The sequence below is a fragment of the Salmo salar genome, chromosome ssa09, assembly GCF_905237065.1.
Source record: "Salmo salar chromosome ssa09, Ssal_v3.1, whole genome shotgun sequence".
Lineage (NCBI taxonomy): Eukaryota > Metazoa > Chordata > Actinopteri > Salmoniformes > Salmonidae > Salmo > Salmo salar.
Genome location: NC_059450.1, coordinates 59,455,514 through 59,469,701, shown reverse-complemented (window position 1 = coordinate 59,469,701; position 14,188 = coordinate 59,455,514). Strand labels below are relative to the sequence as shown.

The following is a 14,188-nucleotide window of genomic DNA, read 5'->3' as shown; positions in this document are numbered from 1 at the left end:
CTACATGCAGAGTCTCTCTCCCTTCATCCCACTATCCCTTTCAGTTTCTTTCCCTTCCCCCTTCCTCCCTCTTCCCTACTTCCACTTCAACCCCTTTCCCCTCCTCCCCGTCCAATTTACTCCCCCTTTCTCTTCCTCTCTCTCTGTGCCAGAACATGAGTGAAGGAGGATGCTGGGGTCCTGTTTGTCTGACCTTGTGATGGGTGTGTGGGGAGGGGTAGTGGGTATTTTGGGTACAATGGCTAGCTTTGAGTGGCAACTCTGGGGGGGGGGGTCTTACTTATTGGTCAGATCAGTCCTGTGAACCCCAAGCTGAAACCTGAGTGAGCTCAGACAACAGCAGTGGTCCTGGAGCTAAAGGGTGTGCAGACTTTTGTTCCAGCCCAGCACTAATACACCTAGAGCCCTACTTTAGGAATGTGTCTGGTGACCATTGAACTGACTAGCCTTCAGAGAGCCTAACTAACCTGTAGAGGACACATTGGCCCTCTTCAGGTAACAAACTATCATACTTTATTTTCAGACAGGATATTCAACTGATCTATTGACTGAATGTTATTTGTCAAGTTAAATGACCTACATCAACATTAAGTTTACAGAATTTGAGCCTCTCACCACAACAACAGCTAACACATATCACTACATCTCCTGTATTGCGAACAACATTGTTTCATAAATATATTGAATTTCTCTCTCACTTTAAGTCCCTGTCGTTCTCTTTTGTTAAGTGGAGACGTAGCCCTGTTGTGGTGGATTATAAGGACATCTGGGAAAGCATTCTAGGCTTATTGGTCATTTCTCATTTTAAGAGAATAGCAGTGGGGGATGTCAAATTGCGGGGATGGAATAAATGGCAGAGGAGTGACATCATGCTCTGAATGGAGGGGGGGGACCGGTAGCTACAGCTATGTCCCTGTCTGTCCCTCAATGTCTGTTAAAAGCCAAAGTCCAGGTTCCAATAGGCCTGACTGACACTGGTTCTGGACAAGTACCCAATTTTCATACTTGAGTACAGGTAAAGATACCTTCATAGAAAATGACTCAAGTAAAAGTCACCCAGTAAAATACTACTTGATTGAATGTCAAAAAGTTTTTGGTTTTAAATATACTTAAGTATCAAAAGTAAAAGCAAAAGTAGAAATCATTTCAAATTCCTTATATTAAGCAAACCACATGGCACAATTTCCTTGTTTTTTTATAAATGTACGGATAGCCAGCGGCACACTCCAACACTCAGACATAATAGTTTGTGCTCAGTGAGTCCGCTAGATCAGAGTCAGTAGGGATGACCAGGGATGTTCTCTTGATAAGTGCGTGAACTGAAACATTTTCCTGTCCTGCTAACCATTCAAAATGTAACAAGTACTTTTGGGTGTCAGTGAAAACATATGGAGTAAAAACGACATTATTTTCTTTAGGAATGTAGTGGAGTAAAAGTAGAAGTTGTCAAAAAATATAAATAGTAAAGTAAAGTACAGATACCCCAAAAAACGACTTAAGTAGTACACTAAAGTATTTTTACTTAAGTACTCTACACCACTGGTTCTGGAAGACCAGTGGAAGGTCTGAGATCATCACTGGACAGAGCGAGAGCGAGAGCGAGAGCGAGAGCGAGAGCGAGAGCAAGAGCGAGAGAGAGAGAGCATTCTCTTCTAGGGATGAGTCCATGATGAGGGGAAGAGAGGAGAGGAGATAAAGGAAGTTGTGAAACAATGAATGCACCCCGAGGGGAGCTTGCATAATAACATCCTTATGTCTGCAAAATAAAACATATGCTTTGGTTGGACAGTGCCTTCTAGTCTAATATTCCTAATAGTACAGTCACTTAGCAACTGCAAAAAGTACCTAAAATACACAGCCCTTCGAGGAATTGGACCCCCAACCTTAACATTGTTAGCACTAGAACACAAGCAACTGAGCCTCCACAAACCCCAGGGTTTATGACATCTCATATCCTTACGTCCTTCCCTGTACGTACCTTTCGCATCTGTGACAGCAGGCCTTCGAACTCCTTCAGGTCAAGTGTGGGCCCGTTGTAGGAGGTGCAGCTGTTGGCAGCCCGGCCCAGCCAGTATATCGTAATCAGAACCTGGGGATTTAGAGCCAGTATTAACAAGACAACGCATTAACATCACACTCTGTAGTTTTCAATTTAATGGCAGGTCATTTCCAATTGAGCCGACCAACTTCTGGCAGCACTTTGGCCTAACCAATTCCCAGTGGTCTCATTCGCCATAGCTTGTGCACAAGTTGTGTGTAATTTATGATGCAAGGCTGCTAGTACATGATACATTAGCTAATGTGCTAATTAACAGAATTGCTACATATATGCTTTATGGGCACAATGTCCCACACCAAAACCAACTGTTTACTTCCTGAGTAAACCTGGCAAAATGCCATCGCAAAATCAACCTATGTTGATATGAGCAATGTTAGCATACTGTAGGCCATGAAATACATTCCTGACAGCTCTAAGGTATACGTCACAATGCTGCTAATGCTATCCAACAATAACACAAGCATTCTCCGCCAACTGAGCACAATCAGGGAATTCCACATTACACACTGTGATAGATGCCAGCTATGGCTCAAAGGCACACTGTACCCATTAGCTAGTAAAAATATACCATATCTGTATACCATTTTCGCTGTTGAGTGTTTGTTTGATGTGAAGTCATGGCATACAACCCAAATCACCCTCAATTCCACTTGTCTTTAATTTGTGAGGAGTACAAACAACAGTTTTATCAAAATGGCCACCAACAGGGTTCACTTCCTGTTTTTTTTGGTCCACTCTTTTCACTATCATTGGAATTGGCTAGCCATGGGTTTCTGTGCAAGCAAGACAAGACCTAGCCATTGTCCTGGCCACAAATCAAGTCAATATGAACACAATGTGAGCACACAGCTATATTTCTCTCTCTCTTTACCATTGCCACATGGGTAAGGTTGATTTACTATTCTAGCATAGCCCTAACCCATTCATAGAGGCTAACTACCTTTAGCGCCTATTGACGATAGTGTCTTCTGGCCCGAGGGAGTTTTGTTAAGAGCCCTGACGCTCATTCTAAACGTTAAAATGAATCGCTTTCAGTACGGTTTTAGAAATACAAGGAATGTATCTTTCATATCGGAGATAAATAATAAAAAATAAAAAAAAGGTTACATTACGCCATATCTTTATAGGGCTACCATGTTACAATGCTTATTTACGGAAAACAGAAAGACGACAAGAGGCATACTGTACCTGTGCTAATTAGCTATCTGCGTTACCGAACACCTGTGTATAAACGGAAGACAGACACCACACTTGTGTTGTCACTGAAAACACTGTCTGCTCAAACTGTTAAAACCTGTGCACAGTAAGTGTATATTTAGTATTTGTGAAATTATTTTGAGGTGATATGAAAGAAGAGGGCTTTACGTTTCTAAAAATGTATCGCAATTGAGAATCGATTCACGTTTAGATGGAGTATTTGTCTGTTTTGGCTGCCAGAGCCAATTCACCTCTAAACAGAACATGTAAGGTCCTTGTAAGGTCCTTGGAATATAAGGGGTAACATTAGACTCTTTTAGTCCATTTTTGGGCTAGCATAGCCCTGACAGACTTGTTTACTATGCCAACCTCATCCGCTATCTATCTCATCTCCCTCTATGTAGCTAGGCTATCTCATCTCCCTCTATTTAGCAAAGCCACTGTGTGGACTCAGCACTCTTGAGATAGGGTGCAGGCCATGCAGCAGGCTGTTAGCCAGCCTGCCAGCTTAGTGGAGTCTGCCACTAGCACAGTCAGTGCAGTCAGCTCAGCTATCCCCATTGAGACCGTGTCTGTCCCTCGATCTAGGTTGGGCAAAACTAAACATAGCAGTGTTCGCCTTAGCAATCTCACTGGAATAAAGACTTCCTCCATTGCTGTCATTATTGAAAGACATTGTGATATCTCACATCTAAAAATAGGGCTACTTAATGTTAAATCCTTCACTTCCAAGGCAGTTATAGTCAATGAAGTAATCACTGATCATAATCTTGATGCGATTGACCTGACTGAAACATGGCTTAAGCCTGATGAATTTACTGTGTTAAATGAGGCCTCTCCTCCTGGTTACACTAGTGACCATATCCCTGGCGCATCCCACAAAGGTGGAGGTGTTGCTAACATTTACAATAGCAAATTTCAATTTACAAAAAAAGAAAATGACTGCGTTTTTGTCTTTTGAGCTTCTAGTCATGAAATCCTCAAGGTTCCATTTTGGGACCACTATTGTTTTCACTATATATTTTACCTCTTGGTAATGTAATTCGAAAACATAATGTTAACTTTCACTGCTATGCGGACGATACACAGCTGTACATTTTGTTGAAACATGGTGAAGCCCCAACATTGACCTCCCTGGAAGCCTGTGTTTCAGACATAAGGAAGTGGATGGCGGCACATTTTTTACTTTTAAACTCTGACAAAACAGATAATTAAAAATAGTAAGAAATTGGATATAATAAATGTATCACTAGCCACTTTAAACAATGCCACTTTATATAATGTTTACATACCCTACATTACTCATCTCATATGTATATACCGTACTCTATACCATCTATTGCATCTTGCCTATGCCGTTCGGCCATTGTTCATCCATATATTTTTATGTACATATTCTTATTCATTCCTTTACACTTGTGTGTATAAGGTAGTTGTTGTGAAATTGTTATATTACTTGTTAGATATTACTGCATGGTCGGAACTAGAAGCACACGCATTTCGCTACACTCGCATTAACATCTGCTAACCATGTGTATGTGACAAATAAAATTTGATTTGCTAGTTCTAGGTCCCAAGGAACAAAGAGATCTTCTGTTGGATCTGACAATTAATCTTGATGGTTGTACAGTCGTCTCAAATAAAACTGTGAAGGACCTCTGCATCACTCTGGACCCTGATCTCTCTTTTGACAAACATATCAAGACTGTTTCAAGGACAGCTTTTTTCCATCTTCGTAACATTGCAAAAATCAGAAACTTTCTGTCCAAAAATTATGCAGAAAAGTTAATCCATGCTTTTGTCACTTCTAGATTAGACTACTGCAATGCTCTACTTACCAGCTACCCGGATAAAGCACTAAATAAACTTCAGTTAGTGCTAAACATGGCTGCTAGAATCTTGACTAGAACCTAAAAATGTGATCATATTACTCCAGTGCTAGCCTCTCTACAGTGGCTTCCTGTTAAGGCTAGGGCTGATTTAAAGGTTTTACTGCTAACCTAAAAAGCATTACACGGGCTTGCTCCACCTATCTCTCCGATTTGGTCCTGCTGTAAATACCTACACGTATGGTGCGGTCACAAGACGCAGGCCTCCTTATTGTCCCTAGAATTTCTAAGCAAACAGCTGCAGGCAGGGCTTTCTCCTATAGAGCTCAATTTTTATGGAATGGTCTGCCTATCCATGTGAGAGAAGCAGACTCGGTCTCGACCTTTAAGTCTTTATTAAAGACTCATCTCAGGGGTGTGAAGGTGAACGGAAAAGCACTGGAGCGACGAAACACCCATGCTGTCCCTGCCTGGCCGGCTCCCCTCTTTCCACCGGGATTCTCTGCCTCTAACCCTATTACGGGGGCTGAGTCACTGGCTTACTGGTGCTCTTTCATCCCGTCCCTAGGAGGGGTGCGTCACTTGAGTGTGTCGAGTCACTGACGTGATCTTCCTGTCCGGGTTTGGCGCCCCACTCAGGTTCGTGTCGTGTGGGAGATCTTCGTGGGTTATACTCGGTCTTGTCTCACGGTAGTAAATTGGTGGTTGAAGATATCCCTCTAGTTGTGTGGGGGCTGTGCTTTGGCAAAGTGGGTGTGGTTATATCCTGCCTCATTGGCACTGTCCGGGGGTATCGTCGGACGGGGCAATAGTGTCTCCCGACCCCTCCTTTCTCAGCCTCCAGTATTTATGCTGCAATAGTTTATGTCAAATCAAATCAAATCAAATTGTATTTGTCACATACACATGGTTAGCAGATGTTAATGCAAGTGTAGCGAAATGCTTGTGCTTCTAGTTCCGACCATGCAGTAATACCTAACAAGTAATCTAACCTAACAATTTCCCAACAACTACCTTATACACACAAGTGTAAAGGAATGAATAAGAATATGTACATAAAAATATATGAATGAGTGATGGCCAAATGGCATAGGCAAGATGCAGTAGATGGTATAGAGTACAGTATATACATATGAGATGAGTAATGTAGGGTGTGTAAACATTATATAAAGTGGCATTGTTTAAATTGGCTAGTGATCAATTTTCCATTATTAAAGTGGCTAGAGTTGAGTCAGTATGTTGTCAGCAGCCACTCAATGTTAGTGATGGCTGTTTAACAGTCTGATGGCCTTGAGATAGAAGCTGTCTCTCGGCCCCAGCTTTGATGCACCTGTGCTGACCTCGCCTTCTGGATGATAGTGGGGTGAACAGGCAGTGGCTCGGGTGGTTGTTGTCCTTGATGATCTTTTTGGCCTTCCTGTGACATCGGGTGGTGTATGTGTCCTGGAGGGCAGGTAGTTTGCCCCCGGTGATGCGTTGTGCAGACCTCACTAGCCTCTGGAGAGCCTTACGGTTGTGGGCGGTGCAGTTGTCGTCCCAGGCGCTGATACTGCCCGACGGGATGCTCTCAATTGTGCATCTGTAAAAGTTTGTGAGTGTTTTTGGTGACAAGCCGAATTTCTTCAGCCTCCTGAGGTTGAAGAGGCGCTGCTGCGCCTTCTTCACCACGCTGTCTGTCTGTGTGGGTGGACCATTTTAGTTTGTCCGTGATGTGTACGTCGAGGAACTTAAAACTTTACAACTTTTCCTCTACTGTCCCGTCGATGTGGATAGGGGGGCTGCTCCCTCTGCTGTTTCCTGAAGTCCATGATCATCTCCTTTGTTTTGTTGACATTGAGTGTGAGGTTATTTTCCTGACACCACACTCCGAGGGCCCTCACCTCCTCCCTGTAGATCGTCTCGTCGTTGTTGGTAATCAAGCCTACCACTGTAGTGTCGTCTGCAAACTTGATGATTGAGTTGGAGGCGTGCATGGCCACGCAGTCGTGGGTGAACAGGGAGTACAGGAGAGGGCTGAGAACGCACCCTGTGGGGCCCCAGTGTTGAGGATCAGCGGGGTGGAGATGTTGTTACCTAAACTCACCACTTGGGGGCAGCCTGTCAGGAAGTCCAGGAACCAGTTGCAAAGGGCGGGGTTGAGACCCAGGGTCTCGAGCTTAGTGACGAGTTTGTAGGGTACTATGGTGTTAAATGCTGAGCTGTAGTCGATGAACAGCATTCTTACATAGGTATTCCTCTTGCCTAGATGGGTAGGGCAATGTGCAGTGTGATTGCGATTGCGTCGTCTGTGGACCTATTGGGGCAGTAAGCAAATTGGAGTGGGTCTAGGGTGTCAGGTAGGGTGGAGGTGATATGGTCCTCGATTAGTCTCTCAAAGCACTTCATGATGACGGAAGTGAGTGCTACGGAGCGGTAGTCATTTAGCTCAGTTACCTTAGCTTTCTTGGGAACAGGAACAATGGTGGCCCTCTTGAAGCATGTGGGAACAGCAGACTGGGATAAGGATTGATTGAATATGTCCGTAAACACACCAGCCAGCCAGCTGGTCTGCGCATGCTCTGAGGATGCGGCCGGGGATGCCGTCTGGGCCAGCAACCTTGCAAGGGTTAACACGTTTAAATGTTTTACTCACGTTGGCTGCAGTGAAGGAGAGCTCGCAGGTTTTGGTAGTGGGCTGTGTCAGTGGCACTGTATTGTCCTCAAAGCGAGCAAAGAAGTTGTTTAGTTTGTCTGGGAGCAAGACATCGTGGTCCGCGACGGGGCTGGTTTTTCTTTTGTAGTCCGTGATTGACTGTTTTAAGGCAGGTCCTCACCAGACATCACCGGCAACAACGTCGCCTATGGGCACAAACCCACTGTTGCTAGACCAGACAGCACTGGCAAAAAGTGCTCTTCACTGACGAGTCGCGGGTTTGTCTCACCAGGGGTGATGGTCGGACTTGTGTTTATCGTTGAAGGAATGAGCGTTACACTGAGGCCTGTACTCTGGAGCGGGATCGATTTGGAGATGGAGGGTCCGTCATGGTCTGGGGCGTTGTGTCACAGTATCATCGGACTGAGCTTGTTGTCATTGCAGACAATCTCAATGCTGTGCATTACAGGGAAGACATCATCGTCCCTCATGTGGTACCCTTCCTGCAGGCTCATCCTGACATGACCCTCCAGCATGACAATGCCACCAGCCATACTGCTCGTTCTGTGCGTGTCAGTGTTCTGCCATGGCCAGCGAAGAGCCCGGATCTCAATCCCATTGAGCATGTCTGGGACCTGTTGGATCAGAGGGTGAGGGCTAGGGCCATTCCCCCCATAAATATATGGGAACTTGCAGGTGCCTTGGTGGAAGAGTGGAGTAACATCTCACAGCAAGAACTGGCAAATCCGGTGCAGTCCATGAGGAGGAGATGCACTGCAGTACTTAATGCAGCTGGTGGCACACCAGATATTGACTGTTACTTTTGATTTTAACACCCCCTTTGTTCAGGGACACGTTATTCCATTTCTGTTAGTCACGTCTGTGGAACTTGTTCAGTTTATATCTCAGTTGTTGAATCTTGTTATGTTCATACAAATATGTACACATGTTAAGTTTGCTGAAAATAAACGCAGTTGACAGTGAGAGGACATTTCTTTTTTTGTTGAGTTTATGTTTTGATTTGTTTAACACTTTTTTGGTTACTACATGATTCCATATGTGTAATTTCCTATTTTTTTACAATGTAGAAAATAGTAAAAATAAAGACAAACCCTTGAATGAGTAGGTGTGTATAAACTTTTGATTGGTACTGTATATATACAGTATTTCCACACTATGAGATTGGAATAATACTGTGAAATTGTGAAAATTATGATAAATCACCTTTTAGTGTAAGAGCTGTTTGAAAAGACCACCTGAAATTTCAGCCTGTTTTGGTGGGATGGAGTTTTGGCCTCCCATGGTGACAACACCATGCAGTAAATTAGTTTATATACCAATAAGAAAAAACACATTTTCACCACTCCCAGACAGTCTGAGCAAAATTCTTAACTGAGAAATATGGCCCTTTGCCAAGAAGCTGTTTTTGTTTCTTTTTGACCATTTTTAATTGAAAACAATCACAGTAAGGTACTTAATTGTTACCCAGAAATTGATATTGAGATAAAAATGGCAGCATGGCCCAATAAAGCCATGAGGTCTTGCTCTATGTATGTCTGTCTCCTCTTCACTTTACAGCAATGTTGTAAAGTACTTAAGTAAAAATACTTTCAGGTACTACTTAAGATTTTTTTTGGGTGTCTGTACTTTACTTTACTATTTATATTTTTGACAACTTTTACTTCAGTACATTCCTAAAGAAAATAATGTACTTTTTACTCTATACATTTTCCCTGACACCCAAAAATACTTGTTACATATCGAATGCTCAGCAGGACAGGACAATGGTCCAACTTATAAAGATACATACATTTAAAAAACAAGAACATGGCTTGCTTAATAAGGACATTTTAATTATTTTTACTTTTGATAGTGCCTTTGAAATGTATACATTGACTTTTCCCACATTTTTTTACATTACAGCCTTATTTGAAAATTGATTCAATTAAAAAATGTCCTCAGTAATCTACTCACAATACATCCATACTCACAATACCCCATATTTACATAAGTATTCAGACCCTTTGCTATGAGTCCATTGATAATCCTTGAGATGTTTCTACAATTTGATTGGAGTCCATATGTCAGGCATGTGCATACTTGTGGTGAAGTCAGGTGCAGGAGAGCAGAGAATTGTGAACAGGCGCACACTTTATTTCGGCAGAAGAGAGATACAGACGGACGCAGCTGCGTCAACAACCTCCAGCCAACAAGGTAAAGTGTAAAGCACTCAAAACAGTCACAAAACATCAAATGTATAACAATACAAGCAGGCTTTGTGAAATAACACGGAAAAATCTAACGCTAGCCTAGTGTGTACAAAAACACGTAACACACAAACAATTTCACACAAAGACATGATGGGGAAAAGAGGAATAAATACATGTAGTGTGATTTGGGAATGAAAAGCAGGTGTGCAGGGAACAAGACAAAACAAATGGATAAATGAAAAATGGAGCGGCAATGGCTACAAAGCCGAACGCCACCCGAACAAGGAGTGGAGCCGACTTCGGCGGAAGTCGTGACACCATCTGTGGTAAATTCAATTGATTGGACTTAATTTAGAAAGGCACACACCTGGCTATATACGATTCCACAGTTCACAGTACATGTCAGAGCAAAAACCAAGCCATGAGGTCGAAGGAATTCCCCATAGAGCTCCGACACAGGATTGTGTCGAGGCACAGATCTGGGGAAGGGTACCAAAACATTTCTGCAGCACTGAAGATTCCCAAGAACACAGTAGCCCATCATTCTTAAATGGAAGAAGTTTGGAACCACTAAGACTCATCCTAAAGCTGGCCGCCCGACCAAACTGGGCAATCGGGGGAGAAGGGCCTTGGTCAAGGGGGTGACCAGGAACCCGATGGTCACCCTGGCATAGCTCTAGAGTCCTCTGTGGAGATGGGAGAAACTTATAGAATGATAACCATCTCTGCAGCACTCCACCAATCAGGCCTTTATGGTAGAGTGGCCAGACGGAAGCCACTCCTCAGTAAAAGGCACATGACAGCCCACTTGGAGTTTGCCAAAAGGCACCTAAAGACTCTCAGACCATGAGAAACAATATTCTCTGGTCTGATGAAACCAAGATTGAACTCTGGCCTGAATGCCAAACGTCACGTCTGGAGGAAACCTGGCACCATCCTTACGGTGAAGCATGGTGGTGGCAGCATCATTCTGTGGGGATGTTTTTCAGCGTCAGGGACTGGGAGACTATTCAGGATTGAGCCAAAGATGAACAGAGCAAAGTACTGAGAGGTCCTTGATGAAAAATGTTATACATTTTTTACCTCCTGTTTCAGGAATTGATTTCACTGAGTACTGCCCCTATATATATGACCTTCCACCCCCACCTGGGATATGGATGCCTGATGAAGACCTAACGGTCAAAATGTTGTAAATAAATATCATCTGGGAGCATGAGAAGCAGTGTGCGGCATTTTCCTTTCTGTTTTCCATGAGGTTGCCTACAACTCCAGCACCTGCTGAAAGTACCTGGATGTGCGTACTGTATGTTCTTCAGCTTTTATCCTTGATGAAAACCTGATCCATAGCGCTCAGGACCTGACTGGGGTGAAGGTTCACCTTCCAACAGGATAACAGCCCTAAGCACACGGCCAAGACAACGCAGGAGTGGCTTCGGGACAAGTCTCTGAATGTTCTTGAGTGGCCCAGCCAAAGCCTGGACTTGAACCCGATCAAACATCTCTGGAGAGACCTGAAAATAACTGTGTAGCAACACTCCCCATCCAACCTGACAGAGCTTGAGAGGATCTGCAGAGAAGATTGGGAGAAACTCCCCAAATACAGGTGTGCCAAGCTTGTAGCGTCATACCCAAGAAGACTCGAGGCTGCAAAAGGTGCTTCAACGAATAACTGGGTAAAGGGTCTGAATACTTATGTAAATGTGATATTTCATTTTTAGCCAAAAAGTTAGCCAAAAATTCTAAACCTGCTTTTGCTTTGTCATTACGGGGTATTGTGTGTAGATTGATGAGGGGGAAAAATGATCTAATCAATTTTAGAATAAGGCTGTAACCTAACAAAATGTGGAAAAAGTCAAGGGGTCTGAATACTTTCCAAAGGTACTTTAAGTACATTTTAGCAATTACATTTACTTTTGATACTTAAGTATATTTTAAACCAGTTACTTTTAGACTTCCTCAAGTAGTCTTTTACTGTGTGACTTTCACTTTTACTTGAGTCATTTTCTATTAAGTTATCTTTACTTGTACTCAAGTATGACAATTGGGTACTTTTCCCACCACTGCTTTACAGCGCTTGTTTTCTCTGATATGCTTTACTAGACCTGACAAAATGTGTTCTTTCCAGACGGGAAAATAACCTCTTTGTGTCACAAGCACACACACATACACATGCGTGCACACAACATTCGCACAAGAGCACACATGCTTGCGTGAGCACACGCACGCACAAACACCAACTTCCACCACCAGCAGTTCCACACCTACAGAACCAAACGCCAAACAATATTTACTATAAAACATACCTACAACATAAACAAAATAGATACCTTACTGTTTACGTATGTATCGGTTTAACACAGCATAAGGCCAGCAGAATTCCATCCGGTCCCCATGATAGTCCCTTTTCCTAGCCCAAGTCCGAGCTGTGTTTACAAAACAGTCCAAAAAAATACTTCTCCGCCTATCTCATCTTCTCAGTCTGATGGTGCTCAGAGTCTGAACAAAAATATGAATAATTGAATACCGCCGCTGCAGTTTGCAACAATGTAAAGACTACAGTCGACACTAGCACTAGGCTAGCTCCCTCTACGGCTGTTGTGAGTACATGGGACGTTCTGATGCAGTGCAGATGGAGTCTAATGTAGCGTTTCAATGTCCCTCTGCTAAAACAGCTAAAACAGCTCAGTCAGCTGTGGAGCTAGTGCTGGAGGCGGCCTACAGAGTACACTGTAGCTAGCCAAGTCAAGCAGAGAGCTCCCATTGCTCACACCGCAGAGAACGACAACAGCACTACGCTAGCTCGCTAGCTCCTCTTAAAGCAGCAGAGGCAGGAGATAGATGGAGAGTGAGAGAGTGAGGGAATGTGAGAGAGTGAGAGCGAGAGAGAGAGAGAGAGGCAGCAATGGGATGGACTGAGTGAGGGAGAGGGATACCTTACTGGTGATGAAGAGAAAGGAACGACAGAGAAATAAAGAATGACAGAAATCGAGAAAACACAGACAAAGAGGCAGACAGACCAAAGCGACAGAGAGAGACCAACCCATGCGTACGAGTGTACATAGCATAAACACATATTTACTGGACAAACAAAATACACAACATAGAGGTGGACACTTACATTCGTCAGCTTCCTACTGCAGTCGGCAACCCTGCCGGGAAGAGAGAGAGACGAGGATGATCATAGGTTCCAGGTTAGAGAGCTGTCAAATGAGCTGCATCCTTCGCTCTCATAGAAATAAATCAATGAAACAACACTGGAGTTACGGTACGGAATGACATACAGATGCAGTAGTGGAAAGCCCCCATCTGGGCTGAGAGAGGGAGAGAGGGAAGGAGGAGGGAGAAAGTGGGAGCGGGAGCGGGAGGGAGAGATAGAGGGAAAGGGAAAGAGAGGGAAAGAGGGGAGGGAGAAAGAGAGGGCGGGAGGAGCAATGGAGAGACAGAGAAAGTGCATGTGAGAGAGAGAGAGAGAGAAACAGAGAGAGAAACAGAGAAAGAGAGAAGTAGAGAGGGACAAGGGGAGAGAGAGTGGTTGAAAGAGAGAAAATAATAGTGTTTGATCTCCGGCCTGATGCCGTTGCTGCAGCAGAAGGTTGTTTGGATGTTTTTTCAGTGTTCAAGAGGCTCCAGGCAATAGCAGGCCAAAGACGGATAGGCCAGAGTGCCTTTCAATCACACACACACACACAAATTCAATTATTATTATTATTTTTTCTGACACACATGGACGTGAGCACAAACACAGACAGAGACATGCACACGGAGAGAGACGTTTGCCTTTCTTTCTCTCGCTAACATATTTTTCATCAAACGAAATAAACATTAAACCATGTGTCCGTCTCAGAATGGTTACAGACTGAATTAAATATACCGGTCCTGTGTTTGTCTAGCATGTATGTGTGAGTGCATGAGTGTGTGTGTGTGCCTGTGCGCGTGAGCCTCCGTTTGTGTGTGTATAGTGCACGTTCGCGAAGGAACACATGCATGTGTGTAGTTGGTGAGCTGATCTAAGGCTGCACTTGATACTTTACTCACACACTAGTCAGCAAAGGCCATAGGTCAACCTTGTTGGCTTGTTCAGCTCCCACACACTGTTCCTTGTTGTAATGATCTGTACAGGTCACCCAGGGGTTAAGAGTGTTATGCAGCTAACTCCCACATGAGTGGGATTATTACGAAACTGTCAATCAAATGACTCACGTCCAGATCGTTAGTAGGTGGGAGCTTAATCACGTGAGGAATGAAAAGTTTTCATTGAGTT

At 43.7% G+C, this 14,188-nt stretch overlaps 1 protein-coding gene across 13 annotated transcripts in view; it reads right to left on the bottom strand.

The window, feature by feature from the left end:
• LOC106611539 (LIM and calponin homology domains-containing protein 1) overlaps positions 1–14,188 on the bottom strand; it is a 170,400-nt gene that overhangs the window by 64,655 nt on the left and 91,557 nt on the right. For 11 of the 13 annotated variants that reach the window (XM_045723846.1, XM_045723841.1, XM_045723842.1 and 8 more), the window contains 2 exons: positions 13,046–13,076; positions 1,979–2,089 (listed from right to left, as the gene is read on the bottom strand). In XM_045723846.1, the coding sequence (XP_045579802.1) occupies positions 1,979–2,089; positions 13,046–13,076 (142 nt within the window). Of the gene's footprint in view, positions 1–1,978; positions 2,090–12,254; positions 12,749–13,045; positions 13,077–14,188 lie in introns of those variants that run through there. The other 2 variants (XM_014211838.2, XM_014211837.2) reach the window with 2 other exon arrangements.